Below are 27685 nucleotides of genomic sequence, written 5' to 3'. Positions count from 1 at the left end.
CCAGCAGCTAGCGATTGGCAGCCAAGTGTGCCAGTAATGAATGCCACTAACAGACAGAAAAGTAGCACAAAAACTTGGAAGACATCTAATTTTGATGGTGAACACACCAGCCCTTCAAGAGAATGGAGGATCAACTCAAGGGAAAAACAGGCATTCATGTCAGGTTAACTTAGTTTTTTTGTGCACAGTATTTGCAAGAATTGCATAAGGTTGCCAGCTCCATGTTGGGAAATTCCTGGAGATCTGGGAGGTGAAACCTGGAGAAAGTGGGGTTTGGGGAGGGACCTTGGAATGGCATATTTCTATAGAGTCCACCCCCCCCCCCAAAGTAGCCATTTTCTCCAGGTGAACTGATCTCTGTGGCCTGGAGACCAATTGTAATTTCGAGAGATCTCCAGCCACTACCTGGAGGCTGGCAACCCTAGAACTACAGCATAATCATTTGGAACACACTTAGACTGAATTCTGTGACAGAGTAGTGCTGATGGTTTTTGGTTATTTTAAATGCTATTCCCAGTTGGGTTCTTGTAGATATCAGCATTTAAACAGAACCTTCTTAATTAGGCAGATCTTTGTTATGACAATCATATATTACTTTTTTTTTTTTTGGCAGTTGGGGCCTGTACTCTCAGATGTTCTATAACACTATCTGCCACAAGAGCTAGGCTCTACCAAGAGACTTCTGTTTGAGTCACGTGTCCTTTCTGCAAGACCAAAGCCTTATTCAATCAACATGGGTAAAACTGGCTTTCTAGCCAATGAGAGAGAGAATTGAGAAATAACCCAGAGTGGAGATGAAGTTTTAAAATGAAGTTTTTAAAAATTTGTGTAAAAACAGGCGTGTAGTTCTTTGCCTGTCTACAGGAAATCTGCATAAAATGAAGAAAATGAGAATGTTGTAACAAAAACAACAATAATGATGACAGTGTGCTTATATACTGCTCTTCTGGAGAGATTAGTGCCCACACAGAGCTGTGAACAAAGTCAGTGTTGGAGCCAGAGCTGAGAGGAGTAGCTTACCTAAGGCCACCTACTGAGCTCATGGCAATAGTGGGACTAGAACCAGGGAAGTGCTAATTCCCAACCCAGCCACTTAACTATTATGTAAGCCACTCAGTGTCCCCATTGGGGAGAAAAGTGGTGAATAAATGAAGTAAAATAAACAAAAAATTCTGGCACACTTGGGTGATATAAGCTTCCTGCACAGAAAAAGTGAGTGCATGTGCATGTATACATATACAGATTAAGTGAAACAGGCTGAAAATGGAAATTTTACCTTCAGAAATGGTTATATTTTCCAGTCCCTAGCAATTCAGTAAATTTCCATTACATTGGCCTCTAGGAAGCATGAGGGGTCCATGGCTCATATTTAGCCCTTCTGGCACAATTGATATACATGTATTTACATACATATGGTGGACATTTTTCCACCCCGCATCACTGCACTTCACAAAGCCAAGACTGAAGCCTGTCCCTAGCTCAAAGATCAGCAGGAGCCACTAAAGTTGGAGAAAGATCCCTTAGGCTGGGGAATGAATGTTTTCAAGCCTAAAGTTACTCACTATGCTAATGGAACTCATACCTAAGGGCATGTTTGTAGTCTCAGGGCCAAACTACAAGTGATGCCTGACACTAGTTGGACACTTGTCAGCTTCCCTCAAGTTTTGATGGGAAATGTAGGCAGCTTGGCGGAATGTTGGACAACTGACAGTTGAAAAGTCCATTGGACAGCAGTTGGAGAGCCAAGCTGCAAGACCAGGATGCCTACATTTCCCATCAAAACATGAGGGAAGCTGACAAGTGTCCAACTAGTGTCAGCATCACTGTAGTTTGGCCCTCAGTCTGTTGAGAGGCCGAGCTGTCTGTTTTGTTGTTTGTCTTGACCATCATTGTTTATTCCATCCACCTTAAGCTAATTGCATGTGGTGTGTGTGTGTGTGTCTTGTGTTCTTATCTATGGGATTTTTTTGGGTTTTCATAAGCTGCTGCACATCCTAGTTATGACATTCTAAAACTTAAGACATTGCTAGGTGATGTCACAGTTCCATCTAACAACAGAACAGACTTATACAAGGCAATTGGTTTCCCAGAAGGTCTCTGTTTAGCTAGCACCCCAATATAGCTCCCATCCCATTTAACGCCTCTCTGCCACTGCAGTTATGAGTTAATTTTAACATATGCAGTAGAGATCCACATCAATTCAGTCATTAAATTTTAAGCAGCCTGTGAGTGAATCTATCATCTGTAATCCACTACACAGTGTAATATATGAATTCATCCACAGATGCTGAGCCTTATTCAGATTAGACCTAATGAAGTAAATGAAAATCTACTTGCTTACACTGTTTCTGATTTTGGCCTGTGGCACCAATGAAAAAGAGAAAAGATAGATGCCATTGTTACATATTTGTATCTGGTTTTACTTTTTAAAAAATGCATAGAGCACTAATCATTTCTGAAAATTATTAAACCCTGTACCAATGGTGTGTGCTTCTTTATATGAACTATGGAAATAAAGAATGTCAGATTATGCCAGTAACAAATGAGTATAATGTGGTGAATAATGCAGACATATTCTTCTCTTCCCAGGTGTAAAAACAACCAACATTGTACTTCTAGGCTTTATGACAGTCGGTGTATAATCAATATTAATTTATTTTGCATTTTCCACAAACTGGGTAGCCAGCTCTAGGGGGCACTGCAACGGAAGTGCACAAAATACTTGTCAAAGGCTAAGTGAAACCCATTCACACCTGGTCTCTGGCCTATTTAACTGTAATTTTGCAACAAGTCTTATTAAATTAATATCATCCAATTAGCTGTGCAATAAAAACATTCACACCAGGCCTTTCCTTTACTCATGAAATCCTTCATGTACTGAAATCGATAGGATTAAAGAGAGAGAGAATAGAGTGAAGCACCCACATGAATCTTTTCAGAAACACTCTCAATCACCAGCTATTCCGGCAGGGGATTGTATTCATATTGTTTTAATTCTGAAAAGGTGGAATGATGCCAGTTTGTAGGCAACCTACAATACGCGGCAAATTTCAAGAGTCTTTAATATGAGAAGACAAATGATAAAAATTTGTAGTGATTTATATAGAAGATTTAGAATTCACTTGTGTCATATTGCAGAAAAGCCCTTCAAACCTTTCTCATTTGCCACCTGAACTTTATTGCTTTCATATTCTTATTGTTGCTAACATTTAAACAATAATTATGTTGTGTGGCTGAATGGGACTGTTGAAGACCTCCAAGGCACAATAACTGCCAATAGGCCTAATACATGAAAGCAGTCACTGCTAAATTTCACCATGGCTGATCATAATTTAGTTTAGTTTGTCAGATTGATACTTCCCTCAATATACAGTTACAGTGTAGACCAATATGTGGAAAAGACCTACAAATAAGGTGACCATTGCTAGTTCCTATCAAGGAAAAAGGGTTTGAAAGGATGCTGTAAATTGGACCATCTACAGATCTAGAAATGAAGGTGACTTAGATCTCCTTATTGGATGGCAGGACAGGTAAATATGTTTGGAACTGGGGCTTTTGTTGCTTAACTTTAGTCAAATGTGGTTTGGAGACATTATTTAAAGTATTAATTTGAAAGCTTGTGGTGCTAAATAACTCCTCTCCCAGTAAAACTGTCTGCAATCCAGGATAGCTCAACTAACATTTAACAGAGCTACTCTAGGGTAAATGGGCAGTAGATTCCCACAATCCATCATAAAGTTCAATGGATATTCAGAGGAGAGGCTGCAGTTTTAGACTCATTGAAATTCTCTGATGTGGCTATTGTCTCATGTTTGTGCTGTTACCATGTTACATTTAATGCCTGTACCTGTGTATAGTTTCTGGCTCCAGTTGATTTGTTTAGCATCAGTTTTCTGCCCAATGGTCCCTCCACCTCCGTTTTATCTTCACAACCAACCTGTGAGGTAGGTGAGACTGAGAGCGACTGGCCCGAGGTCACCCAGTGAGATTTATAGCAGAAGTGGGATATGAACATGGGTCTGCCAGATCCTAGTCCAACACTGTGGCCACATCACCATGCTGCCTCTTATTTTAATTCCAGCTGTTTTATTTTAATCCCACCCACCCCGAACAATTCTGAATGGATATACATTCACTGTCTCCTTTGAACAGTATTTCTGCTCATCCTCTCAAATTTCTTTCCTATTTAATTGAAATAGAAAGTTCAGATCTTTGTTTGGATGCCACCAACCAATCCTGGCATGAATTGTTCTCATTTTGCAGTAATGCAAGAAGACACTGAACAGTAGCAGGAAAGGTGCGTGAGCTACATAAGTTTACTATTTATTATTTTATTTCATTATTAAATTTATAGCCCATTGTCCCCGCAAGCAGACTTACACTACAAAGTGTATACAGAACCTAGAACCTCTTCAGTTGCTTGATGAAATTAACTCTTTATTCCTTCTAATGATGGATTTTTCTGCCCGCTCAACTTACAATGGGTTGTCAGAGTATTTGGCCCACAAGGATCGGATCCGCTTTGGGCTTCTGTAATTCCACACTTGAGGGACTTGAACCAAAGCGGTGTCTGGTTTTCTTTTCAGCACTTATATTTCTCCCACCAGAAAACAGCAGCGTACTACCTGACATCACAGGCTATATATATTACCAGCAAACATTTTTCAAGGGTGGGGGGACAGGCAAACTTCCTATATAAGTTGTTGCTGGTCTAATTTAGACTGTAGGTTCCTCAGGACAGGAAGCATTATTTTTTTGCTTGCGTTACTTAGTGAAGTGTCTTGAGGGCATAACTTTACTTTGTAAAGTGCTTTGGGCATAACAACAGTCGGTTTTCTGCTCCAACAGAAACGACTATGTCCTGTACCTAAAGTTTAGTTACAGGGATGACATCTTTATTTAAGCAAACTTGGAAGCGAAGTCCAAAACCAGGGAATGAGATCTTACCCTCCAGGCAGTAAGGGCTGCAAAGCGATTGTCCTTAAAGGGCATTTCGATATGGGAGGGAGGGTGTCCTTTTAAAACCGGCTCTCCTCCTTTTACTTTCCCACGTGGAAAAAAGACTGGCAAACAACGAAGCAGGAACGCAGGCTGCTGTTGGGCTTTGCGCGGTCAGGCCAGAGAGCTACCGTCAAAGACGCGACAGCTTCGGCTTGCAACTGAATAAGGAAACCGGACACAAACAGGCAGGCAAATTAGGCACCCAGGCGCGCGCGCGCGCACACACAGGTCAAAAGTTGACTGCATGCCCAGCTTCCCCTCGGATCTTTCTTGCTCTGTCCCGGCAGCGCCGATTTTCCGCCCAAGGTAACAACAAGTAGCGGGAGCTGGAAAGGGGAGCGAGGTGAGGGAATCGTCGTGTCCGTTCCTGGCAGCGAAGAGGTCCGGGCCGGGTTTTGCACCTTGTCCCCGGGTCTGCCTCTCGGCCCGGAGGAGCTGGGAGCTGCTGCGGCGGCGGCGGCGGCTCTGTTTATCGAGCGCTCTTGTCCTGGTATCACTCCGCTGGCATGGAGGAGGAGGAGGTGGAGGAGGAGTGCACTTGATCATTGTGATGGTGGCAGGAGGAGAAGCAGCAGGCGGAGTGGAGCGGAGCACTCGGCTGCCTGTGCAGCAGCTCGGCGGACGGCTCGCCCAAGACTTCAGCCGGCGACTTTCGCCGATCGCGCCCCGGATTGTTTCACGTGTTGACTACCCCAGCTCGAGGATTGGCTTTTTTTTTTCAAAGGTTCCTCTTGAAATCCAACTGAGCAGCTAAAGTACTTTGAGAACACGGTGCGGCATATAAACACCCAAACTTTTCCCCCCCTCCCCGGAAAGAAAACACAATTAGCAAGCGGCGGCGCCCGGCTGCTGATGCCGTGGAGTGCGAGTGCGGTGCTGGGGTGTGCTGTGTGCGTGCCCACCGGTGTGTGTGTGTGTCTGTGAGCGTGTCTCGAGAAGTGTGAGCGTGGCTAGATTCCTCTCTCTGGACGCATGTGGGTGCCTGGCTCACGTTCTCGGTTCTCATACACGGGGGAGACTGGGATGGTTTTCGGTCCGGATGTTTCGGAAATAATGGATTATTAAAGAGAGAGAGAGAAATAAAGCGGGGCGGGGGGCAGCCGCTCCGAGCTCTCCTCCCTGGAGTTTGCAACCGAACTGCTGCTGCTGCTCAGTTTGTTGGGATTCCTCCTGTGTTTGTTGATTGTGTCTGCTGATAACCTCACAGCACCACCTTCTGGGGTTTGCTTTGGGTAGGTTTTGTTTTTGCCCCTTCGCTCTCCGCCGGAGGGATCTACGAGGAAGGAGGAGAAAAGGGCGCTCGGAAGCCCAAAGCGCCTCCCGCACCCTTTGCCTGGACGCCGCGGCTTCCATGGGCCGTTAAAGAGTAGCCCCCGTCGGGAGGAGCCTCGCGTCTGTGTCTGGCGCCCGCGTGTCAGAGGAGGGGGACAAAGTTCTTCCAAAATAGTGTGCGCGGGGAAGGGGATGGGGGATTTTGCAGCCCCCGCTGCCGCCGCCGCCGCGAACGGCAGCAGCATCTGCCTCAACAATAACCTGAGCGGCAACCTCGGCGTGGCCAGCGCTCCCCACGGCCCTCCTCCCGGCCCCAGCGCTCAGCACAGCGGCGGCGGCACTAACGGGAGCGGCGGCATTCCCAAGCACAGCACCGTGGTGGAGCGGCTGAGGCAGCGCATCGAGGGCTGCAGGAGGCACCACGTCAACTGCGAGAACAGGTACCAGCAAGCCCAGGCCGAGCAGCTGGAGCTAGAGCGCAGAGACACCGTCGGCCTGTACCAGCGCACCCTGGAGCAGAGGGCCAAGAAAGCGGGCACCGGCGGCGCCAGTAAGCAGCAGCCCGGCAAGCAGCCGCAAGATGCCGAGTCTGCCACGGCCGAGCAGAGGAACCACACGCTGATCATGGTAAGGGGGCGGGAAGGCGGGCGGGGGCTGAGCACCTGCGGGCTGGCGCGCTCGCCGCCCGAGCGCTCGTTCGCCTCTCGCCCGGGCGGATGGAGGAGTTGGGGAGGGGAGGGATGCTTGGCTGCAGCCCAGGAATGGGCGGAGAGAGGAAACTTTGGTCCTATAACTAATAAGGGAAGCCAGCAAGCCAATGGACTAGTTGGAAGGGAGGGGGCGGCCGGGGAGGGCTCGCCGTCTGTCCCCACCCCGTCTCTGATTTACTTACAGGGGCGCTTTTTCTGCCAATAGACAGAAGGTTTTCTCCTAATGGATCACGAATTACTGCTCTAAGTATAATCCAAGTAATGAGTCTCCACCTACCGCCCCCGCCCCCGCCCCCTGTGGTCAACTCCAGGCAAAAAAGTGTGGCATTTTGGAGGTGGGTTTCTTTTTAAGTTTGGGAAAGAAGAAGCAGAGGAGTCTTAGGGTTGGCATGGATTCGGCGTGAAGTTCGACGTGCGGGTTCCTGCGCGTGTGTAGAAATTCTCCCAAATACTTGCGTGGCTGCGGCTCTGAAAGGATGCCGGCTGCCTCTTTAAATCCAGACGAGGGGGAACCGGGAGGGCTGGCTTTGCCGAGCGGGAATGACAGCCCTCCGGAAGAGGAGCCGGGCAGGTTCCTCCTCGGCTGGCTGCCGGCGCGCGTGTGGTGTGGAGTAGCCCAATCAAATCCCTTTAAACTCGCAGCAGCCACTCAGCAGCCGCCTGGTCCGGGATTTTTTTTAATTCTAAAGTTTCCTTGGCATTTTAAGAGGCTTAGACGAGAACAGCAAAGGGGTGGGAGTTAAATCTACCGGCGGCGTAACGACTACTACTAGTAGGAAGCGGCGTTCCCCGCTCACACTCGTGCTTGTACAGCTGAGGAAGAACAGCTCGGAATGGAAAGCCAGCGGGTCACGCCCGCCTTTCGAACCCAAATTACCGCCCCCGCCCCCCCCTGCGAAGCTGGTCTCCAGTCAGCGGTGACTTGGAATGATCAACTTCAACTGCCTTTCCCGGCTCCCCCTCCGAAGGGGTCTGCGAGGGGAGCCAGCTTGGATAGTTCCAGATAGTTTCTTTCTGCCCTCCATGCATCTGACGAAGAGAACTGTGATTCTCGAAAGCTTATGCTAAAATAAAATTGATTAGTCTTAAAGGTGCTGCTGGACTCTTTTTGAGCTTGGATAGTTGTCCTCCTGTTCTGCCTGGCTTCCAGTAGATAAAGCCGAGGCCGAGAGAATCGTCCCCAGGGAAGAGTTTGCGCCATCGCGCTCCGTCAGTGGCAGTGGGAATGGGCTTAGGCGTTAATTTAATTTAGGCGTCTAGAATTTGTCTCTCGGTTTTATGAATCAAGCCCAAAGATTCTAATTAGATAATTTTAGGTGAGTGGCCGTTTTGGTCTGCAGTAGAACCGCATGGCTGGAGTCCAGTGGCACCTTTTCGGGGTAGAAGCTTTCGAGAGTCAAAACTTCCTTCTTCAGGTACCCTACAGGCGTCTGTCAAGGGGAGCTCTGACTCTCGAAAGCTCCTACTCCAAAAATCTCGTGGGTCTGGAAGGTGCCACTGGACTCAACCCCTGCGGTTCTCCCGCTTTCTGTAAGATAAACCTCAAACAGGCAGGCTCCCACCTCCAGCCCATTATTCTTTTAACTGAAGGCAGCTCCTCCCGCCCCCTCGCTCCCGGCCATTAACTGTTTGCCCAAGTAAGGGCTGCCCGCTTGCTTCCGGCTGTGGAAGAAGGGAGGGGAGGCGGGCCGGCTGGGCTGGCTTCATGGCCCATTGAGTTTCGTCAGCCCAGCGCTGGTGTCGGATGGGAGCTGCCCGGTTGCTTAGCCGCAGGGGAGGGGGACTAGCCATCCCTCGCAGCCAGCCGCACCAGCTGGTGCCTGCTTGACAAAGCCGCACACGCCCCTCCCCTCTGAGGTGGGAGGTCTGGAGGGCGCGGACCGGCGGCGGGGTCAGCCGCAGAGGCTGCCCAAGAGCTTGGGAGGGGGTTGCAGGCAGCGACTGGGAAGAGGAAGCGGGGCGCTCCTTCTACAGGCTGCTGGTGGGACGCGGTGTTGTCGGGGGGGGGGGTGCTTCTGAAGGCTCCCCCTCCGCCTCCTTCTGTTCAGTGGTGCCGCCTCGGCCCTTCCCACCGCTGCGTAAAGGCCAGCTCTGTGGCGATCTGCGGGCGGGCGGAGCGCGCGGCATCTTCCTCCACCTCCCAGGCGCTTTGTCTGCCCCCTCGACCGCTCGGTTAGGGGGAGGGAAGAGGGCTTAGCGCGCGCGCCAGCGACGCCCTCCGGGAGACCAGCGCGGCGGCGGCGCTCAGTGCTGGAGCCTCCCCCCTCCTTCCCTAGGCTGAGAAAACGCGGCGGCGGCGCGGGGGAACGCCCCTGTGGCTGGCGGCGGGGCAGGCCCAAGAACCGGGAGGGAGGAGAGCGGCAGAGAAGGCGCTCAGCCTTCGCCCGCCCGCCGGGCTGGCGGATAGACGCGCGAGGCTTGGCAGGCGATGGCTGGGCAGGAGGGAGGCTTGGCGAGCCCAGGAAAGCACAAAGGGCAGCAGCGCCTGACTCGCCGGCAAGGCTCGGGGGCTGTGCTTTGTCCGGCCCTCTACGGAGCCGAGCCGTGGCCGGAGGGTTTCGAGGCGGCAGGGGCCCGGCTGCGGTGCACCAGAACTGCTTCCTCTGCAGTCTTTAAAAAATAAAACCGATGGCGTTCTTCTCTCGCTCATGAACGGACTCGGAGTTTTGCCTGATGTCCTCTGGCTCACAGATGGGCTTTAGGTTAGATTTGCTGAATCTCCTTGCCACGGATAGGAGACGAATTGTGCTGGCAACCCCCCCCCCCATGGCTGTTTCCTAGAGAAATAACAGCTGTTTTAACATCTGCTGCGATCAAAATGTTTGGTTTTCCTTGATGTGGCTCATGTTGAGAAACCTTCCTATTTCAGTTGTATTCGTTTGGAGTTTAATACAATTTACACCCACCTTATTTAATATTTCTCCCTAATAAAAATTTTTACATTGTGGCAATGGCTGTGAAATCCTTTGCTGGGAATATTTGTTTTATGTTGTTTATTATGAGGCATGGCATAGCAGTGTGTGTTTTACTGTTCAGATATTTACGAGCACTGCTGCATAAGGAGGATTTTACAGACAAGACTGTTACTGCCGGAGTGAAGAAGAGTCCAGTAGCACCTTTAAGACTAACCAGCTTTATCATAGCATAAGCTTTTGAAATCTGTAGCTCTCTGATGCATCAAATGAAGAGAGCTGTAGTTCTCGAAAGCTTATGCTACAATAAAGTTGGTTAGTCTTAAAGATGCTACTGGACTCTACTATTTTGCAACTGCAGACTAACACAGTTAACTCCTCTGGATCTGTGTGAAGAAAGCGTTCCTTCCTAAAGAAAAGTAGGAAGTTGTGTATGTAATGGAGAGGGCCTTTTCAGTGTCTAAACTCAGTTTGTGTGGTTTCATAAGCAGAAAAGAGAGAAATGTCTCTCCCAAAATCAGTTCAACATGAGCAGTGGTGAGTGTACACACCTCCCTAGCTGTTGGTCAGTCAACAGTGTTGGGAAGTCGGACAACCTCAATCCCTTCCTTTGCTTATTTTAAAGCAAACTGTACCCACAAGTCCCTGAGGAGTAGAGAAAAGTTGTCTTAATCATTTATGCCCAGTTTTTCTTCCCAGTGGGGACCCCGAGTGGCTCAGACCATTCTCTTCCGCTTCTCCACTTTATCCTTACAACCACCCTGTGAAGTAAGTTCGGCTGAGTGTGTGTTGGCCCAAGGTACCCAACACACTTCCATGCCTTAGCTAAGGTCTTTTTATTATGTTTGAGTTACTTTGGGGGAGGCTTAAACTGTATTTTGATGGCTTGGGGTTCTCTATGACATATTTTGAGAAACACGATAAACATATAAGATAGGCTTACTTCAACTGATAATTATTTTAAAAGGCAGACCTGTTTCAGGAAAGCTCAAGGCAATGGAATGCAGCTCAAAACTGTAAGTTAATTATTTGGGCTGCAGTCCCTTGTGGGAGTGGTGCTGGTTGGGGAGAATCTTTTTTCAGTAAACTGGTATAGCCTCCTCTGAGCTTTTAGGGCATATTAGTGCTGAGTGTGCCAGTGTCCTGCTAAGCATGCCACACCTTGGCAGAGTCTTACCTCTGAATGCAAGGCCCTTTTTGCCTCAGACCATTCAACAGCCTTCTTTTGCGTAAGTCCCAGCACTTTATTGTGCTTCAGCTTCTAACAGAAGCAGCACAATGCTGGGGCGCGGGGGGAGGATTTCATTTTTCTTCCTAAATAAGAGACCGGGGATGGGGTGGGGGTGCTGTTTCATGGCTTTCTAGAATAAAGCTGATTTCTCACTTTCCCCACAAGTCAGCCTCCTGTAGAACAACATGCCTTTAGCAGTGTGACTAGAAAATGCTACCATTTGAAGTCAGAGAGAGTGTTCTAACAACGGTGATGTAAAATTAAAAGTTATCAGATATTTAAAGCACTTGCCGTTGCTGTCTGTAGGGCATTTCATTAAAACATTGTTTCCTCTGTGAGGACAGAAATAATACATAGGATTTAACTGAAAAAGTATACAATATATAAATCATGGATTGGATCCAGTGTTCCTTTCCATTGGGAAAATATTTGTGAATTAGCAAAAGGAAATCTTTAGGTTGAGACCTGCAGATTGACTTGTAAGTACTAGTGAATTCAAAGAGACTTGTTCCCAAGTAAGTGTGATTCAGCTCTGCTCTCCATTGAAGCAAGACCGGTGGTCCATCATACCAAGTGCCCTGTCATTGGAAATGGCCTGGTCTTACTGCTTGGATGTCTTTCTTTTAAAAAAAGATACTCAGTCTACTTTTTATGAGAAGCTATAAGCCATTGATAGAGTGGACTTCAGCACAGAATTGTGTGGTTTTGTTTTGCTAAGTCTTGATTTTGTTGTTTGTGTCTTAACATTATTGAATATTTCCTTCCTTTGAATAAAACAGAATTGTAAAGTTAGGGAACTATGTGCTTAGTTTGTACTACATAGTGAACAGGCACAGACTTTTACTAAAGCTTTAGTCAGCATCTCCCCTCATCCCCTGAATCCAGGTGACTTCAACATGAAAGTGATTCTCCAGGGTGTTGTTGTTGCTGCTGATTACCTGCAGTGAGAACTGAGCTTCCGCAGAGTGGATTCCGTTGCCCCAGTCTTGGGTGGCCATCTTCCCCACAATAACATGGGGGAGCTTTGGGGTTTGTTGCTGTTCCCTGAAAAACTCCCTGCAGCTTTCTTCTTGATTCTTATACAAATGGATTCTTATTGCTCCTTGAGGTGACAGAAGATGTGTTTCAACTTCAGGTGGTGAGGGTCTAATTTCAACAGAAAAAGTTCCCCCCAGACTTGGCTTTGCTTCCATGTATTGTGTCTGCCCTCAGTGTCAGCTTTCTCTTAGGCACACTTTGGTAATAGAAGGGTGCCTGATGCGAAGGAAAATGCATAATCTGTGGATGGAGAAGTTTCTGTGCTCTTCACTGTGTTGTCTTTTTGCTGCTGGTTTCTTCATGATTTTTCATGATTGCCTCAGGTACGCTCAGGGTGAAAACACTTGGCTCTTGCACTGTTGCATCTGTTTTGGCCTTGAGTTCAGTTCATCAGATTGCAACCCTTAGTTTTATTTCAATCCTAAGTGTATCTGGGTGCTAAAGCCTCCTTAGGCTTTGTTCCTGGTTATCCTGCTGAAGTGGTATGTGGTTCCTAACGGGTCTTTGTAATGTTTCTGAGTAACTCCTTTTCAGGGGCTGGTATAAACATTACATATGGATGAAAATTAACTTGCAGTATCTATTAGAAAGCACAAGAAATAAAATCAAGAGTACTGATGATATGTCAGTCCATTTCCATGCCTACTTATTAAGTCAGAGCTTCACTTAGTGAATTGTGTTGAAAAAAAATTAGGGATGGATGAAAAGAATGATCAGTGCTAACTAGGGAGAATAACTAACCAGGGATACTCATAGGAATGGCTGCTTGGCTTACAAGCACGCTGTTCATCAATAAGGCGAATTTAGGATTCGTTTGCTATGCAGGCAAGTCCTTTTATCTGCACCTATCTAGAGTAAAGCAGTTTCCTATTAATTTCTCATTTGAGGAGCTGCACGGCGATATAACTTGCCTATCGCTGAAGTACATGTCACCGGGTAAGATGATGGTGCAATCTCTGCATAGCTTTGGGTTACTAAATCACAATGTTTTAAGTGCAACATTCTTGTTTTTGCCATCAAGTTGCAGCCCATAGGGTTTTCAGGATGAGAGGTGGTTTGCCGTTGCCTGCCTCTGCTAATCAGGGCTGAGCTTGCTCAGTTACCAAAATCTGATGACATTGGGCTTGCCTGGTATGATGGTCCCCCCTTCACTCCCCCCACTCTGAGGCAGATTTTCCCACTAAAATATAAGTTTGCCTGCTTTGGCTGATCTGCCTCAAGTAGTGTGTCTCTAGTTATGGTTTTAAAGTTCTTTCTGTGTCCCACCCTGATAACGGTTCCATTTTTGGCTTTTTAGCCCAGCCCAGAAACTTTTTTGGGGGAAAGCAGGAACCCTCTTCTTCTGTGAATGAAATGGCACTGGAGGCTGAATAATGTTCTAAAGAAACAGAAACTTTATTGTACTGGTAGGGATGGAATAAGAGCAGTCAGGGAATGAAAGTTTTGAGGTAAAACTTGCTGGTAAAACAGAATGCTCTTTAAGTTTCAGGCAAAACAGTTTTATTTAAGCATAATTTCTGTGTTCTTATTAATGAGAGGTGTTTGATTCAGTACTTTTGGTTTCAGTAACAGAGTTTCTTCATGGCTTTGAACTTAGGTTTCCAGATGTTAGTTCAACGAAGTTCTCCTTTTACAAGAGACCTGAGGTCCTCCTTAGACCCAAACACCCTTTTAGACACTGGGCAGGAATTATTCTTTTTCACTTAAGAAGACATAACCTTATGCATTTGGTTTGAATGGGAGTCTCCACTTACTACCCACTCACTCTACCAGTAACACATACCCAGTTCTATCTTGGTTGTGTAAATGGGTATTAGCTTGTGCTGGTTTTGACACTTGGAATTTCTTTACTAGAATTATTCCTCAAAACAAAGGTGTTACAGTTAGGGCAACTGATATCTTTTCTCTCACTTCAGAGGGGTACCTGTCTGACCCTCCTTGTCAGATTCTCACATATTCAGCTCTCAACTGCTAACTCAAAATCCCCTCAGCATCAACTGTCTTTTAAAATTTTCTTTATTTAAACTATACACCATAACATAATAAACAGTAAACACAGAGAATAAGAAAAAACACCCTCAGCATCAACTGTCATGCTGAAGTTGATTCTGACTAGCCAGTCAGAGAGAGGGGGGAGCAGCCTGTCAATTGAGCTCTCATTCCAGGCAGTTATTAACTCCTTCCATTCCATCTCTGAGTGCTGCACTGTGGAAACCTTTAAACTGCATTCTGTCACACCTGGGCTACGCAGGCAGCTTAGGAGAAGTTATATTAAAAACCCCTTCAGAGTTGCATAGATGTGTCTGTACGAAATACACATAATTAGAGATGGGCATGAACTGGGAAAATGCCAACCTGCACAGTTCGTGGTTTGTGGCATTTCACAAACCACGAACCCCCACGAACTTGCCCTGGTTCGCAAACTGGCTCATTTGGTTTGTGAAAATGTCACTTCTGGGGCAGCAGAAGGTCTGCAGAATAGGGGTGTGTGCTTCTAGTTTTCCATTTCAACCTGCTGCTTTTCAGTTGATGGGGGGGGTCCCCCATCAGCTTTAAAAAAGTGCCCGTGTTTGAAAGCAGCAATACTTTTCTTGTGCGGCAAGAAAAGTTTTGCTGCTTTCAAACGCCCGCCACTCTTCTTTTCCCAGGAGCTAAAGCGAGGTAAGGGTCATAAGGCTGCTTCTCTGTTGGCTTCCTTCCTCTTGGGTATGCAAGCACTCTCTTATTTTTTTTCAAAGCCAGGAATGATTCCTAATTCCCTGCTGGCTTTTAAAAGCCAGGAAAGGGTTAAATGGCTGCTTTTCCCTTCCTCGTGTGGGGTATGCACACACTCTTTTTTTCTCAAAGGCAAGAATGGGTTGTAACATTGTAACATTATAACATTGTAACATTACTGCACATTCCTCCTGGCTTTAAAAGCCAGAAAAGGATTAAATGGCTCCCTCCCAGGTATGTTTCTGGCTTTGCCAAAGAGAATAAAACCCCAAGCCTTTTGCACAGCCCTTTGGAAACAAAGTGGCAGGGAAGCTGCGGGGAGTGGATGAAGCGGCAGCATTTTAACCCTTTCCTGACTTGGCTTAAAAAAAATAAATAAGAGTGGAACGAACATGGAAAGTATGTTTCCCCCCAGAACTCCACCACCAATTGCCTCTCTAGTGGGCAGGGGACAGCCCAATCAGCAAATGGGGGGGGGGGAGTGTTCCAACACTGCAACATTACTACACCTGCTTAAAGTTTTTTTTAAAGTGTGATGTGAATTGCAAGGCCCTAAAAGCCTGAAACTGCACCGAAGCTTCATAAGAAAAGTTGCTGCTTTCAAACGCTGACAGTTTTTTTCAGCTGATGGGGATCCCCCTCCCATCAACTGAAAAGCAGCAGGGAACACACCTCCACTGCAGAAAGCCCATCCCCTGATTGATCAGCTCCAGGCTGTCTGCCATGATGAACTGAAAAGCAAACCAAATGAACTGGCCTAAAGTTCATTGCAGTTAGTCAGAAGTGGACTCTGATGAACCGCCAGTTGGTGAACTGCCAGCCAGCCAGGCTCGTGATAAACTTTGGTTGTGTTTTGGTTCGTGCCCATCTCTATACATAACTTATATTACTGGCTCCTTCTAAACAGCCGTGATAGTTCTGGACATAACTCTAAATGCCTGAAAGTCCTGTTAAAGATTAAAAAATATGTAACATATATAATAAAGGTGCAAGGTTATTTTTATTGCAGGCTTTATGTTCTTCTAATACACTGATCCTGTACACTGTAATGCAGGTTTCCCCAGTCTTTTTGAGCCTGTGGATTCCTTTGGAATTCTGACACAGGCTTGTGGGTGCAACCACAAAATAGCCACTGTGAAAGGTGGAACCAATCACAAAATGGCTACCATGGGAGTTGGACACACACAAACACACACAGAGAAAGCACAAGTGTGGGGAAGTAAAGAGTAATTTAAAAAGTACACTGGGAGACAAGAGAGAGAGAGAATAAAACCAACTCTGTAGTGACAGATTCTACCAAAGCAATGTTATTTTAATCTGCACAGCCAACCAGATCTCCAGTGGTCAATCAGAAGCCCTGCTGGGCTAGAGTCCCACTTGACCCCCCCCTCACTTTCTAAAAGCTTTTGGCATCCACTGTGTCAGGGACCCCTGCTGTAGTGCTTGAACAAATTGTAAAGAACATTTATTTTAAAATGTTTGCCTACAACAAGTATTTTTTAAGGATTTGGGTTTATGTTGGCTTAAATTTGCAAGATGTCAATGCTCTATTGCCTATCACAGGAACATATGTAATAATGATGGCTTTCCTGACTACATGAGTACATTTCTCCAAAGAGCTTCCATTATACTTCCATAATAAACTAAGTATAAACAGCTAAGCATCCAGGGGGGATCATGTGGTCTGGTTGCTTCAGAATGTACAATAATTTCTACCCAGAAGTTGCATGGAAAATGTAGCTTTGTTGGGAATAGGCTAGACTGCTTTCCCTTTGGGATGTGGGTTGGAGTTGAATAGGCTCATCTTAGCGCCATAGAGCCATTATATGCATTATATTGTGCTCCATATCAAGTGGCTTGATCCAATGCTTATTGAAGACAAAGGCAAGAGACTTAGGGGCATAAAGTTGTTGTTGCAGCTGTGAAGGGATTTTGGCATTTGTATCTCTGTTCCTTCCCCTTGATTGTACAAAATGTGGTTAATGTCAACATTCACAACTGAATGCTAGCAATTCCAGGAATGAATTTTGAGTATGTCCACCGATGGATAGTTCCCCACATTTCAGGCATCAGTGAAATGCTAACAAAACCAACAACAGAATGGTGGCTTTCAGTGCTCTCTCATTTAAAATTTGTCTGGGACTGTGAACATCCACAAGCAAGTTTTTATATTCTCCAAATGTTAGGTATTCATGGTATCATATGCATCTAGAGATCCCATTAAAATCTGTGCTAAAATTTGTATAGCATCAGAGACAGCTGATGCTGATTTTTGGTCTCTAGAGCAGTGGAAGGCCGGAACCTAGACATTTAACTGAGGAAAAGCTTTCAGGCATGGAAGGGAGGGTCAGTGGTGAAGGGGAGAAAGAGTTTTTTTGCCCTGCTCATAACTTCTGCATTCCAAACTGCCCTCCCATGTGGTATTCTTCCCTTCAAAGTTTAAATGTTGAAAGACGCAAACGAAATGTGAGCCAAGAAAAAGCCACTTTTGGAGTGGAGAAAAGAGTGAGCAGGGAAAGGGTTTTACCTCTTTTTGGTTTCTCTCTCTCTCTTCTTCCAGAATTGGCTTTTCTCATTTAAATTGGTTGTTAGGCTGCTGTTGTGCGTGTCATCTAATTTGAGTTTGAGAAACAACAGATCAGCTGTAGCCAGTATTCAAGCTAGTTAGTACTCTGGGTTAGGCTTTTTCTTCTTTGGGGCTACATCTCTGAGTAAGAGGTTTATGGCCAGAGCAGCTAATCCAGAATTTGAGGTTGCACTCAGACTGTTTGGACTGATCTGCCTCTAAATAAGCATAACTTGGTGTTCTTTGGTTGTGCATAAAAAATAATCAAACAGCAGTTCAGTATATAAGACTAATGACAGTTGCCATTGAACATAATAAGCGTCTTTCCCACTGTCTTTTGTCAGTGCAACTCTTCCATAGAGCATTGCTATCAGAATGGTAGATGCTTGTGTGCTTAAATGCAGAACAATCAATTTCAGTGGAAGTGCAAATGGTTGTGTAGTTTTCAGATCAGGCTGATAAGTTTAACTGCTCCAGTGTGCTATGAAGAGAAATGCAGTAGATAAAGAGGGCTTTGCTTTTAGTTAGTTTTAGTTTAAGAGAGCAGCACTCTAATCTGAAGAACCGGGTTTGATTCCTCACTTGTCCACTTGAAGCCAGCTGGGTGACCTTGGGTCAGTCACAGCTCTTCGGAGCTCTCTCAGCCTCACCCACCTCACAGGGTGTTTTGTTGTGGGGATAATAATAACATATTTTGTAGACCGCTCTGAGTGGGTGTTAACTTAAATCATCCTGAAGGGCGGTGTATAAATCGAATGCTGTTGTTGTTGTTAGTTTCAAAACCCAGGCTGTTGATTTTGTGTATTGTGTCATTTCTCTTCACGCCATCCTTTCATACGGGCTGGCTCTACTGCTTGTCAGGGTAGGGCAGCAGCTGGGCCCTGAGGCAGGACTTCATTTTCTTGGGATATGGGAGGCTGCACAAGTGCTGTTCCTGTTTGAGAAGTGAGGGATTTCTCTGATTACAAGTAGGTATACGATAGAGAATTAACTATTTGTTTGAGCTTCCGTGCTAAACTTAGTTAATTTGATTCTGGTTTTGAACGAACCACTCTTTCTGAACATGGAAAGAATTTATGCTAAAAATACTTTTTCTCATCTTGGAATAGACTGTGGGAAAAACACAATGCAGCGCACAAGCACGGTAACGTTTGTCCAGTGAGGTCTCAGCTGAACACTCATACGGGGGCAGTTTAGTTCTCCAAGTGAAGTGAAACTGAATGAAGTTTTTGCGAAGAAATGCGTGATGAGAAAGCGAGAATAAGCAACAATGTGTCACCGTTTCCAAGAACCACAAGATGTACCTAACATTTAAGGCACCTGGAATATTTCGCTTCTCAGGATCTGAATGGTTCTGAAATGCCATGGATGGATATTTCGCGAAAATTTCCTGTGGAAAGAGATATGTGGGAATGCATACTGGCACTGATTGTACAGGACTGGTATGTGGATAGGAAACCAGACCCTCTGTTTCATGGATCTTTCATTCAAAACCCATGTAGCAATCAGTGTAAACTTAAAGTTACATCTTTCTGATTGCAGTTGCTTGGTGAGCTAGAATTTATTCCACAAGTTAAGTTATGTAGCTTGTTCCAGTGCAGAATGAAGAATTGTTTCCTGGATGTGTTTTATCCTGTTTAAATTAGCCCAGGCTGTGAACATGGGTTCCAAAGAGAAGGCAAAACACCTCCTTGCTGTATTTTAATGCATGGAAGTGGTCAATATATCATTGCCTGGGACCGTGGACAGTATGTTACTACTGAGATACACTTCTGATGTAATAGTGTGGCTCTGAAAAGCATTGGAACAGTTGCACTGGTTTTTACATTCTGAGTATATTCAGTTATTCATGAATGTATCAGCCTGATCCAGGTCATGAGATGCCAGCTGCATGTATTCTAGATGTAGGTGGCTTCAGAGGGACCATTTATGTGCAGGAAATTAATGTGCATGTTTAAATCTTTACACAACCAAGCTGCAATTACAGCCACTCCAACATAAGTACAATATTGGTGAATGTTGTGAATGAAAGATAATTGTAATGGGAATGCCTCCCCGTCTTGCTAATTTTTTTCTATTGCCATTCCATTTGTGACTAAGAGGCCTCAAGAATATCACACACAACACACCCTTTTTCTCAGAAGGAGCCCAGGAGATTCCCAGTCTTTGGCATCAATCAAGTAACGGACGCTTTCTCTAGTGTCAATGGGACCATGTATCAATAACTGATTGTCCAAATAAAATTCCTAGGGCTGCCAAATTCCAGGAGACAAAATATCCTTTCCTCCTTATCGACTCTCAATGGCATGCTATTTACCAGGATATGTTTTTACTTCTGTGTCAACTTCCACACATTAAAGGGACAGGATTTTTTTTCTCCAGGCCTGTTAGCACCCTTAATTCCAGCTAGACCACACCAGTCGTTTAGTACTCTTGCCCGGATGCGGTCAAGGCTTTGTTCACTGCGCCACAGTGCCAAGGAAAAACCCATCTGACCCTAGGGAAAATGTTACTAGCTTTAACCATCTGAAACAGGAAGCGTTGTACCTATTCCCCTCTTTTTGTTCAAGACACTTTTTCCTGAGACCCCTCAAAATTTTCAGGATAATGGGGGGAAATTTGTCAGTTGTGAACACCATCCTGTTCTATTTCCTTGAGTAGGATACTTGCTAGAAATTCTTTGGTGTATTTTCTTTGAAACTCTATTCACCTTTTTATTTTATTTATTTATTTATCATATTGACAGTCTGCTGTCCCCCGCAAGCAGGCTCAGAGCAGATCACATCAATAAAACACAATGTAAAAGATCCCCTCTGTGCTTAATAAACACTTGTAAGAGTGGATTAAATGCCCTGTATTAAGTCATTGCTGACCCCTGTGAGCCAATGTCTCTCTGGCTTTATGCTACTGAAATGCAAGTAGGCAAAACATGAAAAGCATCTTTTCTTGTGATGAAAAGTGTGCTAGATTTACCAACTAGACCCCTTGGAGTTTGTAGTGTCTCCTGGTGAGTATATTGCTCAGATAGGGTTGGCCAGCTGGGCTCTCTGTGTGTCTACACTGGACAGGTAGAAGTCTACTTGAGAGAGATTTTTCTCTGTTCTAAATCTGAAGGAATGGGATAGTTTTTATTGGGTACATAGCATACATTCTTCAGTTACGAGGGTCATGGTAGGAAGAGAAACTGAACGGTAGCACTTACCTCACCATAAATTTAAATAAACGTAGTTGAATCTACTGAGTGTTTGGTTGAGAGATCCTCCCCTCCCCTTTCAGTGCTAGTTAGAAACAAATTGATTTCTTCTTGTGCGAAGGGCACAAATTTGCTTGAGGAAGAACTCAGCAGCTCTCATGTTTTAGAGGGATTTTGTGTCAGTGGTTGGAGTTTCCTGTTTTGCTCTGCAGGAAGATTGCATTTTGAATAAAAGTGCATGTCATGGAGCATCTGAGGCCTGGATACGGAAACGCCATCTGCAAAAGGAGTAAAGTCTCCTTCTTACTCTTTGGGGATGAAAAAAGAGGGGAATATGGCGTTGTACCTTTCTAGGAGTTCTTTTGTGACTCTTGATGACAAAGAATCTATGATGTCTTAAGACCGAGTCATTGATTCATGGTGGCTTAAGTCCCCACATTGGTCAGTGATGATTTACATATAAAAGCTATAGCAGATTAAAAGACCAGGCTTTAAATAATCCATTGCTTGGGACTGAAATGGCAGTAAAAACAAAACACCTCTTTTCCAATGCAAGATGCCATGCATTAATGTACAGGCCCCTTGGATTCTTTTTTGACTGCACTCCAGTGAAATATCATTTACAGTGCAGTCCTAAGGAGAGTTACGCCATTCTCAGTTCCCTCCCTTCATTGGGCTTAGAAGGGTGTAATTCTGCTGAAGGACAGCTCTGTTAAGCTGCACAGCAATAGCACGTACTTCATCACTCTGCATTGTCATTTTGAGTTAATTCATTGCATGGAGACAAACTTCCACCATTTCCCAGATTACTTGCAACCCTTTTCTTAGATATTTCTTTCTGAATAGGTGCTTATGTGCCTGGGTTTCCTGGGTTTCACACATACTTAAAGATGTACAAAAAATGTCACTCTAGAAAGATACGCTACCTATTGTGCAACTAAGAGCTATTTATACAGTGAGAGGTGTAACCAATGAGCATTGTTTTCTTTATTTACTCTTTCCTGCACCATGACTGTGCTCTGATGTTAGAAGTTAGTGCTACTGCTGCCAGAATTTCTTTTCCCACTGACCTTTAGGCAGTAAACAAAAATGCAAAATAACCAGCAACCTTATGTATGTTCCCTTCCCCACAGAAATGAGCTATCTGATCTGTTCTGCAGAGAAGATTTTTTTAATTAGCTGTATTAAATGAGTAAAAGTTAATAGGATGAAATGCAGCTCTCTTCTCCTTCTTGATATAAAGCCAAATATGCAACTTTTATTGAGCTAAAGCACAGAATACATTGAAGACTTATAACTCAATCAAAATGATTTATGGTTAGAATAATGGCTTACTGTACAAGCATAATTATTCCAGGGGTTTCTATCACTGGAATAACTGAATTTCAGGCATCAGGCTCCCTCCCTTCCCATCCTGATTCTTTCAGGGATACAAAAAGCCAAGAAGAAAGTTATGTCCATCCTGAGTATGAAAACAAGTTATTGTTGTATGTACATGTTACAATTTTATAGGTGCACAGGTTTTGTGGGTACCATTAAAAAGCAAGTATGATACAGGCTTTAGTTTCATCTATTCATCTTGCTTGTGCCTGTGAAATTATATTACATGGTGTTGTGTGGCCTTGGCCTTGTGGCCTTGGAATCCACAAGAGGTTGCAAATGTGGGAAAACAAGCCATTGGAACATAGAAAGAACAACTAACTCTCATTACCAATAAAGGATAGTTTCACCAATGAAGTGTCAAATAGAAGCAAAGCTATAGGTATTATTAAAGCTCATTTCAAATGTACTGGAAAGGAACATCTCGATACCACACACCACACAATCAGTGTTTTTTTGAAAATATACAAGTGGGAATATGTTTGGATGCCAATCTGAATAAAAAACTCCCACTATGTAGAATATAGGATATCTGGGAGAGGCTAGATTAGAATCCCTCTCTGAACTGCTAACTTTCCAGAAATGGGGTGGTAGTGGTTAATGTGAAGAAGAATTAAAGGTTATATCCAATCTGCTTTTCTGCTGGAGAAAAAGAAAAAGAGGGTCCTCTTTGGTCACCAAAAAGGCTGTGCTGAGAATTATGCGATAAGTATGAACACGGACTAATCTGTGATGTGAAATTTGGATAGATTGAGTGAAAAAGCTTGCAGGATCCAACCTGATATCCCCCATTTACAGTCTTAGGAATAATGTAAGAGTAGCCATAATGGATCAAACTAATAGGCCATCTGTCCCAGTATCCTCTACCCATCAGTGGCCAATTAGATGCGAAATGTCAACCTACAAGTAGCACCCACAGGCCACACCCTTCACTTGATGGTTGCTCCCTGGCATCTAACTAAAGCATTTTGTCTCCAAACCTAGAGGTTCCATTTGACTAATGTGGCTAAAAGCTAATGGTCAAACCATCTTCCATAAATCTGTCCAGTCCCATTTTAAATCCATTTAAACAAGTGGTCACTACCTCATCTCATGGCATTGAGTTTCACAAGTCATGTGTTTGTGAAGGAGGAGGGTTGGATCACATTATTTCTGTGAGATGCTTAGGCCCATTGAAGAGTATGCTGTGAATTTGTGCTTGCCATTCTCAGTATACGCATCTCCACAGTGGTATGATCATCCACTGAAACTTCAGTTGTCCAATGACTTCACCACATTTGAGATTCTAGGAAGGGACTACTGGCTCCATTCCCCAGTTCTTTTACTTTGTGACTTCTAGTTCACAAGTACCATAAAATCAGAAGGAGATTGAGACTTGGAAGGGCAGTCATGAAGGAACTAGAAAAGATTCTTAAGAATTAGGATGTGTCTCTGGGAACCAAGATCAAGAGAATTCATACTATTTAGGGCTTTTTGTCTGGGAAAAGAGGTGGTGGAACTCATTGGGTACCATACATGCATGTGCACGCGCACTCTCTCAGGACTGCATGATGATGTCACTTCTGGGAAGTGATGTCATCATGCAGGCCGTGGCTGCCCTGGGAGCACTCCTGTGCTCGACAGGGGGCCCAATTTGGGCCCAAATCAGCCTGGAACACGCTGCTGCCATGCAGGAGAGCACTCCCTGGCCATTTCAGGCCCAAATTGGGCCAAAACAGGCCCAAAATGGGCCTGAAATGGCCTGGAATCGGCTGCTGCCAGGTGGGGGAATGCTCCCCCACCTGGGAGGTGGGGCCCCAAATGGCCAAAACGTGCCCAAAACAGCCCAGATTGTCCCGAATCGGCATGAAACGGGATGCTGCAGGGGGGGGGGGGAGCCCTCCTGCCTGGCAGCAGTCCAATCATGGCTGTTTCGGGCCTGTTTCAGCCATTTTGGGCCAAAACTGGCCCAAAATAGCTGAAACGGCCAAATATCCACCAGTCATGTATTTTTAAGAGGTACCAGAATGCAGCTCTGCTGCATTCCAGCTGAGAAAAAGCCCTGCTATAGCTTTTCCCATTATATGTGGATGTGAAAAAAGCAGACAAGAAGAAAGTTAATTCATTTGAAATGTGGCGCTGGAGGAGAATTATATGGATATAGCCAAAAAGACCAATAAATGGTTGCAGATGAAATCAAGTGTGAATTCTCCCTAGAAGCCAAAATGACCAACTGAGGCTATCATACTTTGGTAACATTATGAGAAAACAAGACTAACTGGAAAAAATAATAGTGCTAGGAAAGGTAGGAGACAGAAGGAAGAGAGGAAGACCCAAAATGAGATGGCTTGACTCAATAAAGGAAGCCACAGCCTTCAGTTTGCAAGATTTGAGCAAGGCTATTAATAATAGGATGTTTTGGAGGTTGTTAATTCATAGGGTTACCATAAGTTGGAAGCAACTTAACAGCATGTAATGCTCATGTGCAAGCACACATACAGACATGTTTAAATGGATTTCCCCCCTCAATATTTTTGCCTGTGTTCAGCATCCTGCACTTTTGTAGTGATGGTACATATAAACATACACACACCCAATTTATTTTCCACTGATGCCACTCCCCCCCCCCCCAATGCAAATTGCATGGGGTATGATGATGGCCCTTGATTTTAACAGCTGTTGTTATATGTCCCAAGCACAAGACCTGGAGGATGTTCTCATTTCAGGCAATGCAAAAAACATTCCACCCCCTCCCAGCCTCTAAAGTTAACTGTATTTTCCACTCTGGTCCTCTAACCCAGCATTAAACTGTTTATGGTCCGCAGTGTCCCCCTCCCCCGCCATATAGTAGTCCCTCTTCCTAACATTCATGTGGAGGTTACATATGCAAACAAAATATGAGAGAAACACTGGCCTTAATTTTCAGTATATGATTATGCATTATTTTGTGAGAGTGCAGGTCTGTCTATTTGGTCAACTTTCTGTAGAATGTTTGTGCTTGGAAAGATTTTTCGTGGCATGCGTGTTGGGGAGGTGGGTGGTGAGTGGAGGTTATTAGTATTACAAACCATTGTTTAAAAAAATAATTAAGAAATATATGATGAGTTACATTTATTTATTTATTTGATTTCTATTCCACTCTGCTTGCAAGCGGGCTCAGAGCAGATCACAGCTTTTTAAAATATACAATAAATAGAATAAAATTTTACAAACGCGCATTGATTATAACGCAGCTGTGCACATTTTGCCCTACCCTTCAAACTGAATAACCTGCAGGGTGGGTGACCAGTCATAGAGCGAAACTACAAGTGACAAAAGGCACAGATTGGACACTTGTCTGCTTCCCTCAAGTTTTGATGGGAAATGTAGGCATCCTAGTCTTGCAGCTTGGCTCTCTGACTGCTGTCCAATGGCCTTTTCAACTGTCACTTGTCCAACATTCCGCCAAGCTGCCTACATTTCCCATCAAAACTTGAGGGAAGCTGACAAGTGTCCAATCTGTGCCGTTTGTCACTTGTAGTTCCGCTCATAGATGTTACGGAACCCAAGGGGGGCATATACTCCCCCCATGGCAGGAGGCTGATACAATACCTTAGGTGGCCCGCCTGCCTCAACCACCGAATGCCTGACGGAACATCTCCATCTTGCAGGCCCAATGGAAGGATAACAAGTCCGAATGGGACTGTGTTGACACAGACAAGAGAGTTCCACCAGGTTGGAGCCAGGGCCAAGAAAGCCCTGGCCCTAGTTGAGGTAAGGCGAATCTCCTTGGGACTGGGGACCACCAGTAGGTGTTTATCTGCTGAATGAAGCAGCCTCCAGGGAACATGTGGTGAGAGGTGGCCCCACAGGTATGCTGGTCTTAGTCTGCTAAGGGCTTTAAAGGTTATAACCAACACTGTGAACCTGATCTGGAATTCAACTGGGAGCCAGTGCAGTTGGCGCAAAACTGGTGTTATATGTGACAGGAATGGAGGTCGGGTCAGGATGTGCTCCGCTGCATTCTGGACCATTTGCAGTTTCTGGAGCAGTCTCAAGGGCAGCCCAGCACAGAGTGAGTAGCAGTAGTCCAATCTGGAGGTGACCGTTGCATGGTTCACTGCAGCTAGGTCTCTGGTGAAGAGGTAGGGAACAAGTTGCCTGACCTGGCAAAGATGAAAAAATGCAGACTTGACAACTACTGTGACCTGGGCCTCCATTGTCAAGGAGGCATCCAGGACCACACCCAAATTTCTCACCACTGGAACAGGTGCCAATGGCATCCCATCCAGGGTAGGGAGGTGGATCCCAAAACCTGTCAACCCATGCCCCAGATTCAGGACCTCCATCTTCATAGGATTCAGTTTCGGTTGGCTCTGTTTTAACCAACCAGTCACGGCCTCTAAAGCCCTGGTTAAAGTATCTGGACCGAAGTCCGGCTGGACGTCCATTAACAGGTAGAGCTGGGTGTCATCAGCATATTGAGCCCATCATCAGCACACCGAGCCAAAAGCTCTGCACCAGCTGAGTGAGGGAATGCATATAGACGTGAAATAACATCTGGGAGAGTATCGCACCCTGAGGAACACCACACACTAAGGAGTGGCGGGGCGATAACTGCTCCCCCAGTGCGACCCTCTGTCCCTGGCTGTGGAGGAAGGAGACCAGCCACTGTAAGGCTGTCCCACGAATCCCCACATTGGCAAGACGGTGAATCAGTGGGTCATAGTCAACTGTACTGAACACTGCTAGGAGATCTAACAACACCAGCAGCTCTGATCCGCCCTGATCCAGGTGTCTTTAGAGATAATCTATGAGGGCAACCAGTGCCATCTCCATCCCATGGCCAGGGCGGAAACATAGGTAAATGGCAAATTATGGGTGAACATGGATAAATGTATGCTCTACAAAAATCCTGAAGATGAAAAGTGGGGAAAGAAAAGCAAGACACACCTCTCAAAAACATTCAAGGACCTATTACTAACCTTTCAGCTGTAGCTGTCTTAGTTCCTGTACCACTGTCTTCTTGCTGTGGTATAGTGTGTGAGGAGAACAGGCTGAAATTGAATCAAGGAAAGACAGATGTTGAATTGGTTGGGAATGTGGCTCTTCCAGACTGATTGATCTACTTGTGTTGGGTGGGATTAGATTCCCCCTCCCCTGCTCCCAGATTGTTATGGTAGGTGGTTCACAAGCTTCACAAAGTGAGTTCACCAGAGTGATTTGTAGCTTTGAGGCTTCAGAGACAAAAGAACCCACACAGAAATGAAATATAATTATTTATTATTAAGGTGCAAGGTTATTTAAAATCACAAGAAAGAATGTGAGGATAAAATAACAAATCCTATAGCATGTAGGTAAAGGTAAGCACTTGCTAATACATAGCACGTTAATTCTAAGGGAGGCAAACAAGATGTTGTCAAAGGTGCAGAAACCTCAGTCTTTGGTCAAGGATCAAGTCAGTTAGGCAGTGCAGCAAAACGAATAGATGGGCGGGGAGGAGGCTCAACGTCCATCTCAGAGTTCTCAAGCCAAAAGTGAAGCCTTAGGTAGGTTACGGTTGTTGTTACTGAAACCTACCGAAAGCTTAAGGGCTCTGTTGTAGAATAGCTTATTTTATGCCATTTGGAAACCAGTGGCCCAGGCCTGTTAGCCAATCAGGTACCAAATGCTGATGTCACCTGAAAAGGGGGTGTGTACATGCGGAGG

General features: G+C 45.2%; 1 protein-coding gene across 1 annotated transcript in view; it reads left to right on the top strand.

Moving 5' to 3' along the window:
• The first annotated feature begins 5102 nt into the window (after positions 1-5102).
• The window catches only part of MAML3 (mastermind like transcriptional coactivator 3), a 378140-nt gene continuing 355557 nt past the window's right edge, over positions 5103-27685 (top strand). The window contains exon 1 of the mRNA XM_054989967.1: positions 5103-6900. Within this exon, the coding sequence (XP_054845942.1) occupies positions 6466-6900 (435 nt within the window). The 5' untranslated portion in view covers positions 5103-6465. The remainder of the gene's footprint in view (positions 6901-27685) is intronic.

Source organism: Eublepharis macularius, chromosome 10 (assembly GCF_028583425.1).
Source record: "Eublepharis macularius isolate TG4126 chromosome 10, MPM_Emac_v1.0, whole genome shotgun sequence".
Taxonomy (NCBI): domain Eukaryota; kingdom Metazoa; phylum Chordata; class Lepidosauria; order Squamata; family Eublepharidae; genus Eublepharis; species Eublepharis macularius.
This window is presented reverse-complemented; position numbering and strand designations above follow the sequence as displayed.